General features: G+C 34.9%; 2 protein-coding genes across 7 annotated transcripts in view; one reads left to right on the plus strand and one right to left on the minus strand.

Moving 5' to 3' along the window:
- Window positions 1–929, minus strand: part of LOC141432540 (intermembrane lipid transfer protein VPS13B-like) — a 65,255-nt gene extending 64,326 nt beyond the window's left edge. The window contains exon 1 of the mRNA XM_074094152.1: window positions 804–929. The gene's annotated coding sequence lies outside the window, so the exon portion shown is untranslated. The remainder of the gene's footprint in view (window positions 1–803) is intronic.
- Window positions 930–5,155: 4,226 nt separating this feature from the next.
- On the plus strand, window positions 5,156–22,828 carry LOC141432549 (protein angel-like). 6 transcript variants are annotated; one of them, XM_074094172.1, is made up of 10 exons: window positions 5,156–5,236; window positions 6,371–6,861; window positions 7,793–7,941; window positions 8,310–8,467; window positions 9,316–9,480; window positions 11,479–11,690; window positions 13,958–14,047; window positions 14,502–14,622; window positions 17,348–17,556; window positions 18,072–22,828. In XM_074094172.1, the coding sequence occupies exons 2-10, from the start codon at window positions 6,551–6,553 to the stop codon at window positions 18,223–18,225; spliced, it is 1,569 nt and encodes a 522-aa protein (XP_073950273.1). In that variant the 5' UTR covers window positions 5,156–5,236; window positions 6,371–6,550; the 3' UTR covers window positions 18,226–22,828. The 6 variants fall into 6 exon arrangements, with proteins under 6 accessions (XP_073950273.1, XP_073950264.1, XP_073950304.1 ...); XM_074094163.1 differs by having other exon boundaries at window positions 5,169–5,318; XM_074094203.1 differs by having other exon boundaries at window positions 5,169–5,318; window positions 6,655–6,861.
- The last annotated feature ends 535 nt before the right edge of the window (window positions 22,829–23,363 follow it).

The raw sequence follows: 23,363 nt of genomic DNA on the forward strand, positions 1-23,363 counted from the left end.
AGTGTTCAATAATTCAAGCTCGCATCATAAGACAAGCATCTATTACAAAAATTAGGTATTTAAGTCAATTATTCTTATTATTCCTTCAATGGCGGCCTTAAGGCTTGGGCCTTTGTCTATACAAATTGCTTTGTTAATGACAGATGACATAAGAGTACCGGTTACTATATTTAGGGAATGTAATTAATCTGTAAAGAAGAAGAAGACAGATTATGACAGATCTTACATTATTTCTACTTTTGGCCACTATGAGCACTGCAATAGATTACATTACCCCCACCTAGTACTTTGCACCCAGCGAATACCTATTCAAAACAAGTATAGAAAAATACTCTTGACAGGCAGACTATCCAACAAGGAAGTGAAAGGGTTCTGTTTGTTTCATTTCATGTTACAGGACCCTAAAAATTAGCACTAGTGAAAAGGCACCCCTATATTATTTTAATATCTTTTCCTGATGAATTGATTTAGTCAAGCTTGTACTTGACTACTTTGTCAAAGAAGCCTTAGGCTTTGTTTGTTTGTACAAAGCCTAAGGCTTCTTTGGAAAATTAGTAGAAAATTCATTTCAAACGGTAATAAACATGCCTGTGAAAATAGCTTTAAGAATCGATAAAACTATTACACAAGCAAATTTTAACAATGAATCATAAATTGTTCCAAAGATAATTTAATCTACAGAATTGTTTAACAACAAAACTACAGTGATACCTATGAGATTATAATGCTAATACCAACAGATATACGCCGGATGTAGCAAAAAAGCCTACCCGACGTCATAAATATATTTAAAGTACAATTACCTGCATTGTTACTAAAAATTTAACACTACTGAGCGTAAGAACAAAATAAATACACAATCGAACCAAGCAGCGCCAGCTGGCCTTAGCTGCACTGCACAGACAGACTAATAAAATAAGAGATGAATGAGATACGAATTTGGCTGACACTATTTCCCGGCCCGGATAATACCAACATGGAAATACCACCCTGTTTTTCGTGTACACGCCCACACGCCCCTAGAAGCTCATGTCAGCAGGGCTACTACGAAACTTGAAACTCAAAGTTCGTGTCGTGCTCGTACTATTTAATACGAGAGCGAGAGGGACCGCACGACACGAACTTCGAGTTTCGAGTTTCGTAATAGCCCTGCAGTTTCTATCACAGCAGTATAACTGACACTTATACTATTTAATACGAGAGCGAGAGGGACGGTTCGATACGAACTTCGAGCTTCGAGTTTCGTAGTAGCCCTGCGACTACTAAGAGATACTACGTAGTTTCTATTTTCTATGGACGTGTACATGACATGTACACAAAAAATAGAGACGGTATTTCCATGTCGGTATTATCCGGGCCGGGAAAGAGTGTCTACCGTTATGACAACTAGCCAACCAAGCATGTTATGCTACATTTACACGCTTGCCAAGCTTCGGCAAGCTCTCACAAGCACGAACATGTCGGCAGGGCTACTATGAAACTCAAAATTCGAAGTTCGTGTCGTGCGGTCCCTCTGACACTTATACTATTTAATACGAGAGCGAGAGGAACGGTACGATACGAACTTCGAGTTTCGAGTTGCGTAGTAGCCCTGAAGGTCCGACCGAGATCTCGGTCTCGGTCTCGGTTTCGACAAAACTCGGCCAAAAATCGGGCCAAGATCTCGGTCTCGTTCTCGGACCAAAACAGACGAGTTTCTTGGCCGCGACCGAGACTTCGCGGCGGCAGACAATTTAAATATTGGCGCGCTGTGGGACGAGCTATCCTTGGGATTTTGATTGGTCGCCCCGCCCAGGGTCGTGCGTGTGATAGTTGCAACTAACTGACAACGGCTAACAAAAGTAACAAGTGACAACTCGTACATTTGTTTTCGATAAAGATTGTTAATATTGTAGTTTGATTTACGTGATAGTTATGTTTGTTTGTAAGACACGGTGGAACGTTTAATTAAACCATAATAAAACATTTTTTTTTTCTATCATAATGCGTGTTTTTTTTAGGTAAAACAATGAAAATATGGAAAAAGTCTTATTTTTTGTGTCAGTATCGGTCTTGGCCGAGAATATTATACTCGGTCTCGGTCTCGTTCTCGGTCGAGATTAAAAAAGCAGTCTCGGTTGGACCTTATTTTGCACTGACCCCAAAGACATACCTCACTCTCAGACCAGCACCGCCCGCATCAACTCAAAATAATGCACCATTTTAATTTAGACCTTCCAGAAATTTGATTTCAGTCAATATTAAAATGATGTATTATTTTGAGTTGATGCGGTGTTGGCCTGGGAGTGCAATAAACGGGTTACAAACTAATTAATAAAATATGTTAACTTAAACAAAATGGTGGTGGTGAAACCGGTGGTAGATTTTTTTGATATTCATAAGTGAATAAGAATAAGAATAAGAAACATAAGTAAGAAGCATAAGTGCTTGTTATAGCCTAAATAGAATCATATAGAATAAAATAAAAGATTTTGACTTTGACTTTGAAAAAATGCAAGGTCAAGGTATTTGTAGTTTTCTTTAAATCCACGATGAAACAGTTTCGCGCGCTTTCTTAAGGCTTTAAAACTCCTTGACATTAAGAGCAATCTATAAAAGATACAAAGAGATATCTTCCGTAGAGGACAGGAAAAGATTCGGTCGGCCACATTTTGCTAGAACCGATAGAATATTAAGAATTTTAAGAGAGCGAGTTCGGCGGAAAAACCACCACTCTATTCGAAAATTAGCTGCTGACCTGAAAATGTCAAGGGGATCGATGAACAACGTTTTAAGACTAGGTAGACCTTGGATGTCATGCCTACAAGCATCGACAAAATTCATAGCATTTCCAAAACGACCAAGAAAAAGAGAGTACAGTGATCAAACACAATACTTTTGGGCACCCCCTGCGTCATCAGTTGGTTTTTTTGACAAGAAACTGTGTATTAGAACAGCCCCATAATGCCCAAAATGATCAATTGTGGATACCAAACCAAGGATAGAAGACATTCCGAACAGCTAGATGAATGTTCCTAGGTTCTAAAGCTCGCCACCGATGATGGTGTGGAGTGCAGTTTGTAAGCGGGGTAAATTACCTTACAGTATCCGAGGTTTTGGAAAAAAATATTGCCCCAAATTCAAAAAGTATGTTTGGGAGTGAATATTATATTTTCCAACAAGACGTAGCTCCTTCACACAAGCCTAACGCTGTTCAAGCTTGGTGTCAGAGGCTAATTTGATCGATTCTTTGCCGAAACATTAATGGCCACCTTAGATCATTTAGATTAAATTAAACGTCTTAAATGATTAAAAATGGCCACCCAGTTCTTCAGACTTTAACATATTACATTATTTCGTACGGAGGTACATGCTTTCAAAACTACATAATTATATAATCGCAAACCTGGATCATTTCAATAAGGTTATCGAGTACAATTGGGACGAAATGCCACCATACCAAATGATGAAATGCTAGCTGCGTGTGCCACGTGTGATTCATTCCAGAAACGTTTAAAGCTAGTAAAAAAAAATTAAAGGTGGAGTTATCCTGAAACATTTATGGTAAGCTAGTTGTTGTTTGAGGCTTCGCACCCGTTCCCATCTTATTTAAAATTTTGTTTAGCGTAAACCTTGCCCTTACTCTAATTCTAAAAAACTATGTATATTTACAAATATCACCCAAGACGCAGCCAGCCTTATGGGCACCCTGCCCAATAGGGCCATTTAAGACCTTTTTGATCAGATTGACATTGAATATATTATTAACATTTAATTCTAACATAATCTTATAACAATTGTATTTTGAGGATGGTAGGAGTTTGAATTAAACAAAACATTATTTTATTTATTTCTTATAGCAGAAGTATCAAAATGATCTAAACCGAGCTAGAATGACATAATATGAAAACTTTGAAAGAGCCAAAAATGATACCAGATTAATTAAGGTATCGTAAAAATGCGTGTTCAGCTTTCGCTGGCCAGTCTAGTAAGTATAACATTTTTTACAATGGTTGATATTAGCAATAATCAAGATTTTCGTAGCTGTGCAATATGTTAGGAAGTGAAGTACTATTGATAACCATTTAAATTGGAAAAAACACATCGAGAACTGTAAAGTTAAAATGTCACAATTCATATATGCGCTGAGCGTTCTCAAGACAAATAAATACCAGCACGGCTTGTGCGTTGGCAACGTACCCTGCTCACGCGGCCGCCTGGCTGCGTTACGGGCTGCTGCTGTGGGGGCACAGCTCAGACGCGCACCAGGTCTTTGTAATACCTACAGAAAAAAATTCAGAAGATCCTAGGTAATAAGTAATATCCACCAACCAAACAGTTGCAAACCACATTTCAAAAATTTAAATAAAGTAACCCTACCATCACTATATATTTTAGAAACAGCAATATTTGTCAGGAAAACCTACATTTGTACCAATTTTCAAAAATTGCCCGTCGAACCCATAAATTAGTCCTTCCTAAACCCATACTAGAAATGTACAAAACAGCCCGTATTATAGATCAATTAACTACTTTTACAATAAATTGCCTTTAAATACAAGAAATATCAAGAGTAATACTTTATTTATAGCTAAGTTCAAAAACAGACCTTATACAAAAATGTTATTATTCTATCACAGACTTTATAAATGAATAAAAATATACATATATTAAATTAATACCCATTTAGGTAGTAACAAATTAATATCGTGCCACAATAATTTAACTTTGTGCAATTTAAATAACAGAAATTACATTTTAAGTCTACCATTTTTAAGTAGTTTTTAGGCAGGTATGTAGGATTAACTTTTAGTTGTGTAATAGAATTAGATTATAATTTCATACCCTACCAGGGCGCATAATTTCTGTACGTTCTAGTATAAGTCTTATGTTTTATGTTTTTGCCAAATAAATTAAAAAAAGTCAGGATTGACTTTCTTAGCGGCCGGGAACCAGCCGGGAACTATAACACCCTTGCAAGCGTGAAAATGGCATTCAAGCATATGTATTGGCATGGAGTTTGTAGACGCTTGTCAAGCCTCAGCTAGCGTGTAAATGTAGCATTAGAGACACTGACTGACACTTTGCTTGCTTGCTTTGCTTTGCTTATATGACAGTTTCTCTATAGGTACTATAAATATAATAAAATACTCTTTGTATTGTATGACAGGGTTGACAGGTACTATAAACTATAATAAATTGGGTACTAGTACTAAGAGGTCGCTGGGTCAACTAGAAATGTGTTTCTGTTTCATTAGTACGTAGAATCTAACTAAAAATCACAGTAATCATGGTTTTTGCGTTTTTTGTCTTTAAACATGGTCTTGTTTCGTATGCATGTAAGTTATTTACGTGGGATACAGGCATTTTGTCTTGTTTTTTTTTGTTTTGAATCTGCTAGGTTAATGTTGTAGGTATAGTTGTTTTTTCATTACTTTATTTATGCACTAAGTTTTTAAAACGATTCAGTAAATTAACTTGATGTCCCCTGCAATATCACGCGTGTGTCTACCGCATATTATACAATTCAATTTATTTAAGATCGAGCGTCAGGCATACATATTTTTGGTCCTGAATAAGTAAATTTTCTGTAAACCACTAATCGATTAGCTAATGTATTTGATTGTTTTTTTTTTCATTTCTTATCATAGTTATCATCACAGTTGTCATGGTTTTTGCTCTATGGCTTTAAATATACTGTTGTTTGATGTGCATGTATTTTTAAATATTACACTTGGGTTATCATTCATCTTCATGTTGCCATGTGAATATAATAGCAACAGAGTCATTTAAAATAAAGTTATTAATTTCCAAACTAGGCTTGGCGGGGCTGAAAATGTTGGCTTTTAATTTATTCCTTGGAATTTTGTGTTGTATTAATGCAATTCATATAAATTCTCATTCTGCATTTAGGTATAGTACCTACTTACAGAAAGGTAGTAAATGCTTCAAACTTTACAAATTTGGTTTGGAATTTTAGCCAAACATACAACTAGAGTGACATTGGATGTTTCAAGCATATTATTATTGTAAGATCTAAATGGGGGTGGTTTGGTTGTATTTTTGAGGACATTGGGAACAGGGTGAACACTGAATGAGCATTCCATCAGTAATTTCATAATTATGATAGGTGTTTGCTCTTGGAATAAATTGGAAAAAATATTCTTACGCTTGCATCGAGGCAATGCAATATAATAAGCAAGACTGACCTCTATATATTGAAATCATTTTTAATTTAGTGGCTACAATTGAAATGTCCATAATTACCTTTGATGTTTGGTATACATTTTTATGTCAATGCCAGCTCAACATTTGTTTCATTTATGGCAGCTAATGTAAAGATTTTAAAAAGCCAGTTTACTGGGATTTAATCAATGTATTTCTTTTGCAGGTCAGCCATTTAAAAACACAGAGCAAATTCCATGCAGCTTCTTGAAATTCTAACAACAGACTTCTTACTTCAAAGTAGCAATGCATGTAAAAAGCTCTTGTAGCTGATCTAGTTTTTTATAGTAAATTACGTCATAATTATGTTTTATTTTCTGTATTATTACCATATTTTTCTAACGATATGCTGAAATTGACAAATAGTTATTGCAGATACTTAATGCTTACGTCTGATTATTTTAATAGCAGGGCACATGTGAAAAGATTTTCACATTTATGTTCTAATAGAAAGACATGCAATACGGAGAGTGTACAAATAACAGATTCTGGGCAATCATTTCATCTAAGCCGGCAAGTAAGATTGTGTGCCAATGCAAGGTCCAGATTACGTTTAAGGAAATTCACAGTAAAAACAAATGAATTAATAAACAAACAAATGACTGAACCTTGGCAGCCAACTCCGAATCATGTTAGTTTTGGGGGGCAATTTGAAATGTAAGCATTATTTCATTTATACATGTATTTGTGTATTTAGACAAATAATTTTGGTTTACTAATACTTAAGAGGGTTTACACCTGCTGAGCTGGCAAGGTTGCATTTTTGTTAGTTTTCTCGATTATTCCATAAAAAATGAATGAAAATTTATAATGTTGTCTGATAGAACCCTTCTTAATATATAAGTTAATGTGTCTACTCCAAAAATTATTAGTTATAGACTTTTATTTTCTTTAAAAACTGGTCATAAACATTAATTCGTTTTTAAGGAACATAAAAGTCTAACACGAATAATTATTGGTGTAGACACATTAACTTATATATTAAGAAGGGTTCTATCAGACAACATTATTAATTTTCATTCAATTTTTATGGAATAATCGAGAAAAAATAACAAAAATGCAACGTTGCCAGCTCAGCAGGTATAAACCCTCTTAAGACGTTAAACATGGTATAAAGTTAATTAATTTATGTTTGTTTATTTATTCAAGAATAAGTTTTGTCATTGTTAATCCCATGTGTAGATCTCTATTTTCACTTTTATATTTAATTAATCAACCAAATTAACCACAATTAGCGAGTGAACCAAAGTGTTTGTCTGTAAATATACACAATGATTTTTAATTGGTGATCAGGAGTTGAAAAATATTAATAATTATCCTAAATCGAATCTGATAAGGGAAGTGTCACAGTCTCGTGACTCATTGTTTAATTACTTACAGTTAATAATATTCTTAAAACCATTAACCACTGGATATTATGTGGCCACCCTACATTTATTACTCATGAATGTAATTATGACTTACCTATATATTTGTGATTCCCACAAATCGCTGAATTAAAAAAAATTGCTTCCTGATCACCAATTAAGAATCATAGAGTTTTCCTCACTTGCATTTGTATACACTTCATTGTTTTCTTGTTTAATAGTGCTTCTGATGACGACAGTACTCCTGAAGCATGGCAGGATCATTACAGTTTAGAAGGTTCTACAAGTTCCTACCAGTCTCATGGTACCTGCAACATACCATCTGATTTTCGAATTTGGGAGTCAACTCAAAAAAGCACTGCTTACAATGGTATGTAAAGGGAAGAATGTTTTTCAAAGCATTAAATAGGTGTATATTTGATATATTTATAATCTACTTCTTACGCTCGCGCAATTGCATAAAATCAGTTTCTCTCTATGCAAAATTTCAGTTTTCTTGATTCAAGGCTTGGGTCTAGGAGTGGATGAGTTAGTCTGTATGAATTATATATTTTATACATTTACTACTCTGAATAATTTACTGATACAGGCGTTGTTTTGCGGAGGTCTAATTCAATGAACTGCACTATTTTTACCTTGTTTCTATGCTATAAAACGATGGAGCAGAAGCAAGGTAAAAAAAATGTGTGATTCATTGATATACCTTCTTTATATAAGGTATACGACTTTTGTTTTCAGGCAACACCTTCAAGTTCCGCGTTTTGTCATATAATGTTTTGGCGCAGTATTTGTTAGAGTGCCATCCTTATTTGTACACGGAATGCTCTCCACGGAACTTGAAATGGAAGGTCAGAGCAGCGCGTTTGTATGATGAAATACTGGAACTGGATCCTGATGTGAGATATAGCCCATTTTGTTCAATTCAGTTATGTGGCATCAATTTTGTTGTTAAAATACACAGCTAACATAAGGCTGCGGCTCCACTGATGCGAAGACGAGCGGAGCTGTGAAAAGAGTTAAATGATTCCTCACACACATCTCCTCGCCCTCTCCGCTCTGCTGGTCTCCGCCTCAGTGGAGCCGCAGCCTATGGAGTACTTTCACATACCTACTTATAATAGAGTAATGTAGATGAAATGTATGTACTTACATTTTATATATGTACTAGTGTTTACCCGCGGCTTCGCACGCGTTAACTATTCGATTTGGTAGTTACAATTGAAATTTCTAGATCTTACAAAATTCCCCTGGGAATTCCCAAAATTTATATCGTGGTTTTCATTGTGGTTGTGTTAAAAACTACTGTCCAAAATTTCGAGAACCTAAACCCAGTGGTTGAAATTTCAAGATTTTATCCCTGTCCCGTAGGAATATCGGGATAAAAAGTAGCCTATGTGTTATTCCAGACATCCAACTACCTACATACCAAATTTCATGACTCTAAGTCCAACGGTTGTTATTTTGAGATTTTATGCCTATCCCGTGGGAATATCGGGAAAAAGTAGCCTATGAGTTATTCCAAACGTTCAGCTATCTACGCACCGAATTTCATCAAAATGCGTCCAGCCGTTTTAGCGTGAAGGAGTAACAAACATACTCACTCACTCACTCACAAACTTTCGCATTTATAATTTTAGTAGGATTAGTAGGAATAGGAAGTATGAAGTATGACTACAATGTCATTAATTACCCCTTCACCCTGTTTTATCATTTACTTATCACAAATTTTGTGTAACTGTTACAGATTTTATGTTTGCAAGAAGTACAAGTATCACACCTCAATAGTTTTTACTCAAAATTTGAAAATCTGGGTTACTTCGGAATATTCAAGAGAAAAACTGGTCATCGGCACGATGGCTGCGCCATCTACTTTAAAAAATCGCTTTTCGAATTACAGGATACTGTCAGTGTAAGTGATTTCCCTTATTTTTTCCTTATTTCATTTCTTGCTGTAACAAAGCGAATGCTTGAATGAAACACTCAGTAAGAGTATTGCAAAATTTAAACTAAGAGGTCCATTGTCTTTTCCTAACATGTCAAAGAATTTGTAGCGAAGTATTTATATTTTTTTATTGTATCTTATAGTGTGTCCCATTGCTGGGCAAAAGCTTCCCCCTTTCTTCTTCCAGATTATTGTATTTTAAAATTAGTTTGTAATAACATGAAAGCGAATGATAAACATTTATATTGTATCATTATTCGTTAAAGAAATATCGTGAGAGGTACACTTTGAATAAGTAGGTACTTATATTATTTTTATTTTCGAGTTTAAAATTTTATGTTGAAAAATCTGGAAATCTTCGCAAATGTGGCAGGTACCATCAGCCAAATAAGTGGTCTATCAATTTTTAAACAAGTTCCTATCAAATGAATATGTCGCTAAAGTCGAACTTTCAAGTTGACAGACACGTCTATATGGCATTATTGTTTTATGACACGCAAACGATTATCAACTTTAGGGTGGTAGACCACATATTTGGCTGATGGTACATACAAATTTTAAAGAAAAAATATCACGGCTGAGTAATGTTTTAAAGTTAAGGAGTAATAGTCGATTGAAACGTAATATTGAATATTTGCCGCATCTCAGTACGGAACCCAATACTACGCGTAGCCCGACACGCACTTGGCAGGTTATTAGGTAAATTATGGGCAACGTTCATTGTTGCTGCGCGCATGTCACGCCCACTGGGTTTTTCCAACCTAAGTATGTCTTCTATTACATGCTTATAATACCTAATGCATACCTTATTATGGTGGGATAACAACTTATTGATTTTATTTAATATTTTTTGCTTAGGAAGTAATATGGACCATTAATTCATAAGCTTGCTGATTACTTCAGCGATAAAAGATGTAATGTTAGTTTTGCTCCAATTAATGAATCCCAATAGTGACCTTATTTTGTTAGATCACGAACTTATCTTCGCGGCCACTCACGTTTGCGTCGCGACATCTGTCTTGCAGATTATTCATCAACCATTGTTGTTTTTGATATTTTTCTTTAAGTATCTGTATTAGCTACACTAGGTACCGAATATGATAATCTTTTTTCTGACCAGCACAGCTATCAAAACATGAAGCATCGTTGTTTTTAGCTAAGTGCGTCATATATAAGCGCGTCGAGTAGAAATAACGTGGCGTACGTCATTATCTGGGTCAATATTGAGCCAACCGCCTCCTCCTCATGTGTCAAACAAAATCATGCCTCATGCGGAAACCTCACAGCGTATTTTTTTAAGGTGCTGACGATGCACGTTTTCTGAACGCATGTTTACGGCGCCGCAAATTCTTAAAAAGCTAGTAGAACACTTTCTACTAGAAGTGACTGAATCTCGTTTGAAGCGCATTAACTGCGCGCCATCTGCGCGTTAAAAGTACACCGTGTACACAGGCCCTTACGTAATTATTGTTATTCATGCGAATTATTATATTTAGCGCAAATGATATACCTAGTCATTATACTACAAAGTAAGCATTACGATTAGTATTACGGCGTACATTCATTTTGTGAAAATTAGATATGCTGCATGAATGCTAATTATTATAGAATATAAAGTAATGTAATGTAATGACGTAGCGAATTTAGTAAGTAAAAATATTATTATTTGCGATTTCAGAAGTAAGCTAAAAGATATATTTGTTTACTTGACAAATATGTCCATGGACAAACAAAAAAAGTCCAGTCGAATTAAGAACTTTCTTAGACGAAATCTATTAAATAAGGTCGAAATTCAGCAATACTTATATTTATTTCCAAAAATTAAATGCGCAGGTGGCACCATGAAAATTGATAGGCAGCCAATGAAGTTGTCAGCAAATTCAATCCTAATGTTATCATATGAAATGTAATGTACCTGTAGGCAGAATACGGACGGGTATGAGCCTAATTTTAAAACTTTTTTAGGTGGAATACTATCAACCAGAGTTGCCGATCCTTAACCGGGATAACATAGGGATAATAGTGAAGTTGGTGCCGCGCCATTGTCGGGACACGCCGCTGGTAGTGGCGACCACGCACCTGCTGTACAATCCCAAGCGCACGGACGTCCGGCTGGCGCAGCTGCAACTGCTTTTGGCGGAACTGGACAGATTCGCTTACTTCAACAATGGGAAACAGTGAGACACACTTTACATCCTACTATGCTACTTAGGGTCTGTTTCACCATCCATTGATTAGTGTTAACTGACGGTTAATTGTGATGCCGTCTCTATTTGTTTTGTTCGAATAGACGGAGACGGCATCACATTTAACCGTCACTTAACATTAATCAATGGATGGTGAAACAGCCCCTTAATATTATAAATGTGAAAGTTTGTGAAGATGTTTGGATGTTTGTTACTCAATCACGCAATAAGAGCTGAACGGATTTACATGAAACTCGGCGTACAGATAGACAAAGATCTGCATTGAGACATAAGATATCCTGGTAATGCGTTCCCGTGGGATAATATTTTAAGTTTAAACAAGAATAGAGGGTACTGTTCAAGAACGGTGACTTACCTACCGTCCCTCGGCTCTCAAGACGACGTGTTAACTTCGTTTGCAATCAATAGATGGCTTTGTGCGAGCTAACGTTGTCCTTTCGGGTGACATTTTTCCCGGCCCGGATAACACCGACATGGAAATACCGGCCCTGTTTTTTGTGGACACGCCCATAGAAACAGACAGGAGCATCTATTGGCGTGTACACGAAAAACAGGGTCGATATTTCCATCCCGGTGTTATCCTTCCAAGCCAAACTCTAAGACTTATTACGTTGCCTGGTAACTAGAATCGTGTTTCGTGTAAGTAAACGGTTGTCGTTGTATATTTCTAAAAATTGCACGGCCATAATTAACAACAGTGTTGGGTTTAGACGGCGTTTTAAGCTATTTCTAATGCGGGCGAAGTCGCGGGTTAAGACCAATTATTACATAAGCAGCCTGGTTCCAACGCCACCATTGTTACGAGGATGATTGTATCTTTTTGGGCCATACCCCAGGCACCTAACATCTTCGCTCTAAGTAAAATCAACATTAATTCAAATACGCATTTTTTTGCATTAAAAATTAGGTCAGGTTAGGGTTTAGCAGGCTAAGGAAGGAGATGAGGCCCCTGTGAAGAAAGGGTGAATTGGTAAATGTCAATTGTTTGTCGCCCTCATAACTAGTAATCACTCCAACTTTCAGCCCTCTATCTTGAACTGTCACAGAGATAATGTCAAAAATGTATTCTCTTAAAAAAAAAACTCGTTTTTCTCCTAGTCCATAGCAGCTAAAGCATCGAAACAAAATCGCAGCTACGTAGGTTGAGTGGGAGTATACCTTACAATTTTCTTTATTTTGATGCTTTAGCTGTTATGGATTAGGAGAAAAACAAGTTTGAAAAAAATGACAAGAAAATACATTTTTGACATTATCTCTGTGACAGTTCAAGATAGAATGTTCTTTGTAACACATGAAAAATTAACTTATTTATTTATAAAGGAACTTAAAAAAAGACTCCATATTTTCAAAAGTAAAAATTAAAAATTAATTACGATACCGGCATAAAAGTTTAGTGGCATAAGGTTTAAAGTATGTCTTTTTAACGTGTTTTTGACTTTTTGTGTTTATTTTTGCTGCTAATGTTATATCGGTTTAACAAAATACGTAATTTCCAATCATATTTATTGTTGGATTTTAAATGATAATTATTATAAAATCCAATTTCTTGATAATATGTGACTTAATAAGTCTTATTTTATTTTTTTCCTAATAGAAATTAGATGTATTTCGAAAGAATCACGAAGTGTTTTTTTTTTCTAATTTCCTGTCAGATATATTGGTGGATACAGCTTGCGGGTCTAAAAACTGAATTATTCAAACATATTTGACAGTAAATTTACTGATAACATTTTTGCTCAATAAAATTATCTGGTCTATTTTAGGGTACAATTTTTTTTTACCATCTTCCGGAACCAAATTTTGGTGGATTCGAAAATATAGGTTCTTAAAAATACCTACACATAAAAGCCGTATACCAAAAATTAGCCTTAAATCGAATTATTTCCAAAAAAACTAGAATGACCAGGCTACAAGCCATACAAACTATTTCAGCATACCATATTTATAATAGGAATTTAATGTAATCTCGAAATGTTATCATTATCATAGTGCCAAACTTCTTTGCATTGCCATTATATGGAAGTAAAAGACGTGTCACTATTATTGCTACGGTTTCGCTCTGTGATTTAAATAAATTGCAATTCAACTCTTATTAAGATACGATTTGCTCAAATATCACTCGCGTGTCTTATTTAAAGTCAAGAAAATGAAAATCAAACATATTTTATCTAGTAAAACAATTGTGTCCTAAACCCAAAACGCGGTGTGCGGAGGCTAACTGCTAACTTTGTTCATAGATCTGGCCATTTACCAATAATTTTGACTGGCGATTTCAACTCCACCCCGGACAGTGCAGTTGTCAAGCTACTGGATAAAGGACACGTGAGGTGGGTAAAGAGTTAAAATACAATTCATAACTAGATGCAAGCTATAGATATACATTTTGTATATGAATTAATAAATAAATAATAATAAGACATTTTTAGTTAATACAAATATTTTACATTAATTAGTTGACATGCCATACTAATTAGGTGCCAATGATTTAATTTAGGTACCGATAGTTGAGTAAACTCCAATTCAATAGAATCTGACAATCCTGTAGACACTTCCAGCCTACTAATATAAACACCGGGCTGCCTAAGGCTTTGTGATGTGACTATTATTCTTTTTTGATTCCTTTTAGATGATAATTGCAACAACAGGGACATATATAATCAAGTGTGCCCACGATGGGGTGTCTTAAATATGTAGAAAATTTACAGATTCTATTGAATTGTACTTTGGTTAATATACTTATATGGAGAATAAATGACTAAAGTTAGTAAAAATATGTTTTAGTGCGGGCCCATTCAGAGACAGTTCGGATTGGAAGAAAATAGGAGTGACAGACAACTGCCAACACTTATCTGTTTATTTGAATCAACCAAAAGGTTTGACAACGGAGTTTAGCATGACAAAGGTAATGACCTCGATTAGAATAACAAAAGAGACTATGTCGCATAATTGTTAGCTACGTCGCTAACTTTTGTGTTAGTATACAGGGTGGAAAGATCGATTGCCACGTGGATGGCAACTACTTTAAATATTGGAAATAGCACATTCTGTGTAAAGGAGGCTCCTTTATTTTTAAAATAATAAATTCTGCATTTATTGTTTTCTTTTTTAAATAGGTTGTCTTAGCCGGAACTCGAACCATTCAAATGCGACATGACAATAAGCTTTAAAACATTGGAACGTAGAACCTCTTCCTTTTTTGAAGTCGGTTAAAAATAGGCCAATTTAAAGGAGATTTTAAAATACTAAACATTTGTTGGTATCACTAATAAAACTTTTCAAAAATAACATTTTCATCGTCCGCTTCCTCGGTCTACCCTCGCTATTTCCTCCTACACCCTGGCCAAGAAGTCTGCCTTCACTGTACGCGTTATGGATTCGAAGGAAAATCCGGTAAGCGGGATGGCGTTTGTTTGGGTAGCGTACAGCGTACAAAATTGCAGCAGCACTAGGGTTGCCTTGGCATTCACAATAAATGTAATGCATTTGAGCATGTTCTATAGGTCTTTAGTGTGTTCGAAACATTATTAAACTTAAATAAAAAGAAATCAACACAATAATCTAAACACACAATTCACCATTCGTTACGCAATAATAGCGAAATTCAAGTTCGAATTCGAAGAAAGTCAAAAAGCAGCATGTTTTTTAAATTTGGAATATATGGCATTTAATTAAGTGGCCAGTAATGTTATTTTGCAACAAAAAGTTTTGAATTGACAAGATTTCATATTTCTAAGACTATAATTTGATTCGTTCTCTGTATTCTGTTTGGAAAGAGAAAAACGCTGACATTTTTAAAATTTCGCTACAACCATTAATTAATTTATTTCATTTTTTTAAAGATGTGCTTATTCTAAAAGAGCATAACTCCAAAACTACGACACAATAGATCCATTACTTTTGTCTAGTCTCTTAAAAAAAAGATCACGTAAATCTGACGTAGACGTTGCATAGAGACGTTGTCAAAATTATGACAGCTCCTTTTTCTGGTAAAAAAGGCAACGGAAACATATCTATTCTGTCGTAGTGTTGGCAAATTCAGGCATATTTTTTAAATTTTTTGTATTTTTTTAAATATGGAGAAATAAATTATAATAAATATTTTCCCATGTTCGGGAGGCAAAACTCTTTCGATTCCTGTAGTAATTTACAGGTGTTAAATCCAGTACCCAAAACTGCCTATATAAGTACATTTAACAGCTGATTTATTTATGGCTCGCAAAACACGACAACAATGTAATACATTACGGTAACAGTTCGTATTAATACATGTAATATTCATAGTACGATACGACTTTCTAGAATAAATTTCAGAAGTTAATTCCCGGCGTGCTGAAACGACAATCGAACCAATAAAAAAAATCATCTGCTGCATGTGTAATTCAATTGACCAATGAGAATTGGGATGTCCCAATTTTTGACAACATATAATAAAACGTTCTGAATCGATTCAAAATGACATGAACACTAAATTAATCCATGACAATCACAACACAGTGAAAACCGCATCCAGATCGGTTAAGCCGTGCCTGAGAGTAGCGTGAATAAAACGCATAGGTAAACAGACAAACTGACAAACAATAATTCTTGTCAATTTCATGACCGGACAACTTTTTGAGAAATTCTCATATAACTATAACCATTAAATGAAATAGCCAACTTGCTTATATAGGGTAATACGAGTGGGTGCGCATGTTTTTCACATACATTTTTAAGTCCTATTATCGGAAGTCTGAAAATGTTTCTCATATCATTTTACATTATAACGATCACTCTTCATATTTTTTTTAAATACTAACGATCGATACTCATAATCATCAGAATTCATAATATCACTAATCATACACTTTGTTCATAGTAATATTGGTTTTCATATATTTTCTTATACTAACGATCGAAACTCCTAATCATTCTAATTCATAATATATTCAATATTCATAACTTTGTTAATACTAATTGTTTTCATATAATTTCTTAATCATAAATGTTATTTACCCGCATTATTGACGCGCAAGGACTTAAATTTTCGATGGTGCGAAATGATGTATTTAAGGAGGACTCCGTTAGGCGTAACCGGCAGCGGCAGGCGAAGCGCCATGACCGAAAATATTCTTCAACTAATACTAATATAATATAAATAATTGTCGACACAAGTAAATCTTATTTTGAATAGGTACTTACCGTTATGAAAAACAATATTATGAGTTCGAATGTTTTCTTATTAATGCCATTATTAATAAGAAAATTATGATATTCGTCGTTATGAAGGAAAATTTTCTGAAAAACATTATGAGTTGAGATATTTTCTTAGTAATGACATTATAACTAAAAAAATATGAACAGTGTCTGTTATGAATTCCGATCTTAGTAATAAATAAAAAATTATGAAGAGTGATTATTATGAACACTAATCGATAGTAAAATAAAAATAGGAATAAGAATTTTATGAGAGTCAATATGGACCCAATACGAGAACATGAACTAAAAAATAATTATCTTATAATAATTTTGATACAAATTCGAAAACTAAATAGCTTCGTTTATGACTTTGATTAAAATTCTATGGGGCCGAGTTTTATTAGTTACAGGTTTTGCACGCTACGAATAAATAAATGAACTTGATGTTGCAGATATACAATTCTGACTACCGAACTGAGTTACCGGAACGCAATGACGAATCATCCATGCACGAAGATGAACACAGCGAGCTTTTTAACAGCGGTGCCATCGGGCATTCATTCAATCTTACCTCGGTGTATGCTGGAGTCAAACACGACGGCAAACTAGAGGCGACAACTTTTCAAGACTATTGGGTCACAGTGGACTATATATATTTTAGGTAAATGTGATAACTTCCTATTATGGCGACATGGCGTTTATACAGCGGAACTAATAAGCTATGCAGAAGTATAAAGAGATAGGATGTGTCTGTGTACATGGCTAAACAATAATTTTATAGATAGTACTTAATGGTTCTTGCACTATGAATACCCGGTATAGGTAGTCATTCACGATGACGCGTGCCGTGGTTCTTATTATAATGTCATTAATGTCTAATTTTGTCAAAATCACGCGTCTTCGTGGATGGCACTAGGTATAAATATAGTATTTACAAATAAGCTAGTGTCGCTATCTCAGCCAATCGCTGGAACTGCCACAACAACCGTCAAATAACACATGCCTTTTTCCCTCAAACTTAGCATTTTAAAGTGAAAAAGAATTGATTTTATCGATTATTGACTCGCTACTTATGGCATAACATTAATCTTATTGTTGGATGGCTGAGCATTATTACCAGCCTTAAATATTATCTTATCTAACCTATCAATTAATGAATTTATGTGTTGGTCGCAGTTGTTGCAGCAGCCTAAAACTAGTGGAACGACTTCGGCTGCCTACAGACGTAGAATGCGAGGTCCTGGGAAAACTGCCCAACGACGTATATGGATCAGACCACCTCGCTCTAGGTGGAGTATTCGAACTACGATCAGTGAGATCAGCATTATAACATGATGTACGTATATGATCTCTGCCTGATTTAAATAACTACGTAGTAGTAATGGATGTTGTTGATATGTACAATTATATTATAATTGTGCGTATCGTAACATAAATAATTAAATAACATAGACGCGTTACATATGTTACTTGAACCTTCGATACATATAACTAATATTCCTCATGTTTTCAATTAATTGAAATAGATTCGGCTTCTTATTATCTTGTCTACTTTTCTTCTTAGAATAATAAATGGCTGTAATTTTTTTCGTGAACTGTCGAACCATTTGAACAATGTGGATTCATGGTAAAATGTAGTAATAAATATCTTAATGATTTTCCCTTTTAAGCGTTACTATGTTTTTTTGACAATTAATGAGAAAAGTCAACAGTGAACCATTATTCCACTGGTTTGAGTAAATTATACACAATGCTCTTCCACAGCAATAAACTTCTTAAAGTCACGCTTACCTACGGTTTTAGTTGAAATAAAATGACTTCTAAAAACTGTAGTTAAAAAGGTTGTTAATTGTAGAAGCAGACGATAAACGAGACTTACGAGTGCTCTAGGTAGATCTACCTCTAAAAGACCGTATTTTTCTATTATACAGTTCACTACAAAAAGATCGATACCGCCAAAGTTACAAAAATATGTATATACAACTTTATTGACTTTACGTTAAGGTCTTGTATATATTTTTTTTCTTAAACATGACATGAAATATTGCGTTGTGTTACAAATAATAGGCCGAGAAATATCGCGCTGCAGCGCTGCGGCTCGCCTGCCTGCCCGCGGTCACTCTAGCGGCCTGCAAAGAGATTTCATACAACTTTGCAGGCCGCTGGCCGGCAATGCGTCCGTCTTTTGTTTCAACGCGCTCCGCAGCCAGCGCGACACGCGCGCACGCAACAGGGCGACCAGACTAGCGTCCCGCCATGCTTGATTTCTTGTTTTTTTATTTTACTTCATGTCATGTTTGAGAAAAACATTATACAAGCCTCGGCCGGAACGTGGGGTTGCCGGCCTCGCATCCTCTATATCTGCTTGGCCGGCAACCCCCTACTTCCCGGCCTCTACAGTAATGTACTATTGTGATCGATCGATCGAGGCCGTATCGATATCTTTGTATTGAATATCTTTGTATATATTGGTTGTACTATAAATGAAATACATATTTACGGCTAACTCTTTTTCGTGCTAGGTAGATTCGTAGTAGGATTCATCTAATCACAAGTTTGAATATATGTTATAAATGTACGCGTATGGAGTCAGAATAACTAGCTGGAAATTTTGTGACGTATTTATGTAATTTATTTATATAGTGAATCGTAGTTTGTCATATTTTTTGCAACTTTATTCAATGTAAGAGATGAAAAAATCTAAATCTAGGGGCACATAGTAACTAATAGTACTACCGTACAGAAGGGACTCTCGAACAAAAGTCAAGTTTAGGTATAAATCGTTGCCTACTCTTACAACTTGCACGCGAAATTGAAACTTATCATGTTACACAAGCGTTCATATCATATTCCGTTGGGCACCGTTGACTCGAAACCGGTTTGGCGCCAAGAGCACAGGGTTCCCACTCGCCGATGAATAACGATAACAGTGGGTACTAATATGGATTAAATAAGCTACCTTTAATAAATAAGTAATTAAATTTAATGGCTAAAGCTACAAAACAACAATATTTTATCAGCAACAGCAACCATTTGGTAGTAGGTACCTCTTTGTTCAATCTTTAGTGATATTTTTATTTAGTTTGTTTTAAGTTGGCTTGACAAAGTGCCTACTTACTTATAAACAAACATTTGAGCAAACTTAGTTACTTAGGCCATTGTAATTTGTTTTAAAATGGGTCTAAAGTGTTTACTTTTAGGTAAATTAAACGGTATTCAATCAATAAGGAATCGACTTTGATTGTAAACAATACAAAAATCTACTAAATAAGTGCCTACCTGTCGCAAAACCTTAGATGAATGATTGGTCTCGCGCGCTCGCTCGACTAGATACCGCCGGCGTACTTGTCAAATGCGGCAACAAATAGTACGCCGAATTCGGCGTACCCGAGCCCGAGGCGAGTCAGTCGCGTTGCAAACTGTGCGTAAGGTGCATGTACCGAGTTTTTTGTTAAATTTTGGTCATAAACCGAAGTAAAATGCCAGTTTTCGCAGTGAAACTGTTTAAAAATAATACTACAAGAATTAAAAAGGACACTGGGATCACATACCATCTGTAAATATCGTATAATTTCGAAATTACCAAATAAAATAACATGAACCCTAAACGCCATTCTGTGTTGCCGCGTACACAAGAATCAAATTCCCCGTGGTTGAGATTTTAATAAATTGAATTTTATTGTTATCATCATTAAATGATGATAAATTTTAATAACTTATTTTATTTAATTGACTAACGTAATTATTATATATACATAACCTAGTTCTATATTCTTTAATGTTTATCTGAAGGTGTATAAATTGTTACCCGACACTATTTAATTAAGGGGTGAATGTGTCTTAAAATTAAAAATGTTTTTCGTTTTCCCATTCAAAAAGCCCAATCAGCTGATTTACTTAGGTATTACGGGAAACGAAAAAACATTTTTTTTTTCGTATTTCTACCCATTTTCCTGAAATGTTAACTTTTTACCCGACTGTCCGAAGGAGGGTTATGTTTTTCAAGCGTAGGTATGTATGTAAGTATGCATGTATGCATGTAATGTATATTTTGTAACATTTTTTTTTGTCTTAATTAACCTGTACATTATATTAGGTTTAACTACAGGTGCAACGTGTTATCTTAACTACACAAAACTTCTTAGTTGGTGACTCAGTCCATGAATTTTTAGTAATAATTTGTAAATATTGAATGTCCTTAAATATATATATATATATTATTTTTTAATTAAAAGTGAGTCCTGATCATTGATATACCTACATCATACCTACCATTTTTTTAAAGAAGAAACCTACGCCTAACCTATACACAAACATATTAATACATTCACTCTTAATTACTTCTTAATTTCTAAGTATTTCCCAAGATACATTTTGTAACCAGTAACTTAATAGACCACAGAATAATTTATTTTCCCAATAATTCGGGTAACAGTGAAGCAGCTGGCAACACAATTCGTTACGCACACTAGCATCCTTGCAAATTGTCTTACACCGTTCTTACGCACACTACAATATTGAGTTGCCGCATTCACGAACCTTTTGTTTTTAGGTAGCGCGGTATCTAGTCGAGCGAGCGCGCGAGACCAATCATTCATCTAAGCGCAAAACTATATTCCTTTAGATGCCCTAAAATCCTTGAAATACCTAACAATCTTATTCTCATTATGCACCTACTACTCTTACAGAGTATTTAATTATATGATGGTTTAAATTAAATGCAAGTAAATGGTTTCTTACCTTTCAATACCTATCTTTCGGAAGGTTGAAAAATGATAATTCCGATTCTTTTATCCTCTTTTTATTTATACAGCCGTAAACAATTTCGAAGTCATAGTTTGCAAAATTAAGTTGGTAGGTACCTACACAAATCACGCGCGACGCGTCCAGCATGCGAGCTAAGCGGCAACCCACTGCCGTGCACCCAATGGTTGGGTGCGCCGGCCGAACGTACCTAAACTGCGGAGTGTCCAACCCCTGCTAGGGCTTCAAATGATCATGCCAAAACCGATAACAAAGTTTGTATCAAGGTATAACTTTATTATACGAGAATATTCCGTCATGAATAATTATCATACCCATTTCTTTACTGGCGTAAAAATATTGACGTAAAAATAAATAATTTAAATTGATATAATTAACACCATTAAGCTAAACGTGTTTTAAGAAATGTAGATACATTGGTTTTTTTGTTCATTAGTTGATTATTGATTGATTAGTGGTGGTGATGAGTGTGAAGGAAGAGACATTTTGCATGTGGCGTTTGACCGACGTCAAAAAGAAGGTTCGCAATTTGGTTGTACCTATTTTTAATGTTTGTCACATCAGAACTGTAATTTATGATTTTATGAGCCGTTTTGGATAATTATTTTTTGCTTGGGAGGGTATACTTCTCGTATGGTTCCATTTTAATTTAAAGAAAAAATACCATCCCTAAGGACGTTTTTTCGAAGTCGTGTTTTGTGTTTAGATTATATTCAATATAATTTCCAATTGTAATGAATATTCAAACAATTTCACCACTATAAGGTACATATGTCACGCCCGTTCGGAATAACTAATTTATAATAATTGCGAAGTCAATTTATAACTTGCCTTCCTAACATGCAAAACACCCTCATCTCATTTAGAGTTGTTTTATTGTAACGTTTGATGGTTGATTCATGTAATATATCGATAGTATTATTAGAGGGTACAATATAAACTACGTAACTTTAACATTTTTAACATCTCTTCTGCAATTTCTTAAGTTGGATATTTTCTGGGTAATTTATATAGGTTTTTTTTTTGTAAATACTAGGTAATTAAATTGTTTCTGAGCTATATAATGATTTCAGTAATGTTAATGATTGTTTTCAGAAAAGTTTTATTATGTTATAAGAAGTTACTTAATTGGTGAAATTTTGAAATAAAAATGTGTAGGTGCAGATGGATTATGTTTTTTTATTTAACCCAACGGTTAACTACATTAGGCAAATGTTTTAAAGTTAACTAAGTATTCTAAAGATGTCTGTGTTGGGCGTTATTACTAACTTTTTACGTTTAATTAGTAATTTCGATTTACTTACTGTTATTCATGTTTTTGTAGGTAGGCCGCGAAATTTTAATAAATGAGAGGCGAAAAAATAAAAATGATATTCATAGGCCTCACTTTTTCACCTCACTCTACCCATTGTTTTGCTTTCGGACTGATATGTACGGTATTGCGTACACTTACCCATTACGTACGTTTACCCCACATGACTCTACGTACACGTAATGTGTACATACTTCCAGAGGGTCTGATGGCGGAAAGCGACTTGTAGCGTTAGGGCCTACGCCATAGTAACTATTATGTACTCGTACTCGTAATCTAAATAAAAAGCCGTGGTGGCAGAGTGGTTTGACCTATGGCCTCTCAAGCAGAGGATCGTGGGTTCAAACCCCGGCTCGCATTTCGAGTTTTTCTAAATTCATGTGCGAAATTAC

Source organism: Choristoneura fumiferana, chromosome Z (assembly GCF_025370935.1).
Source record: "Choristoneura fumiferana chromosome Z, NRCan_CFum_1, whole genome shotgun sequence".
Classification (NCBI taxonomy): Eukaryota; Metazoa; Arthropoda; class Insecta; order Lepidoptera; family Tortricidae; genus Choristoneura; species Choristoneura fumiferana.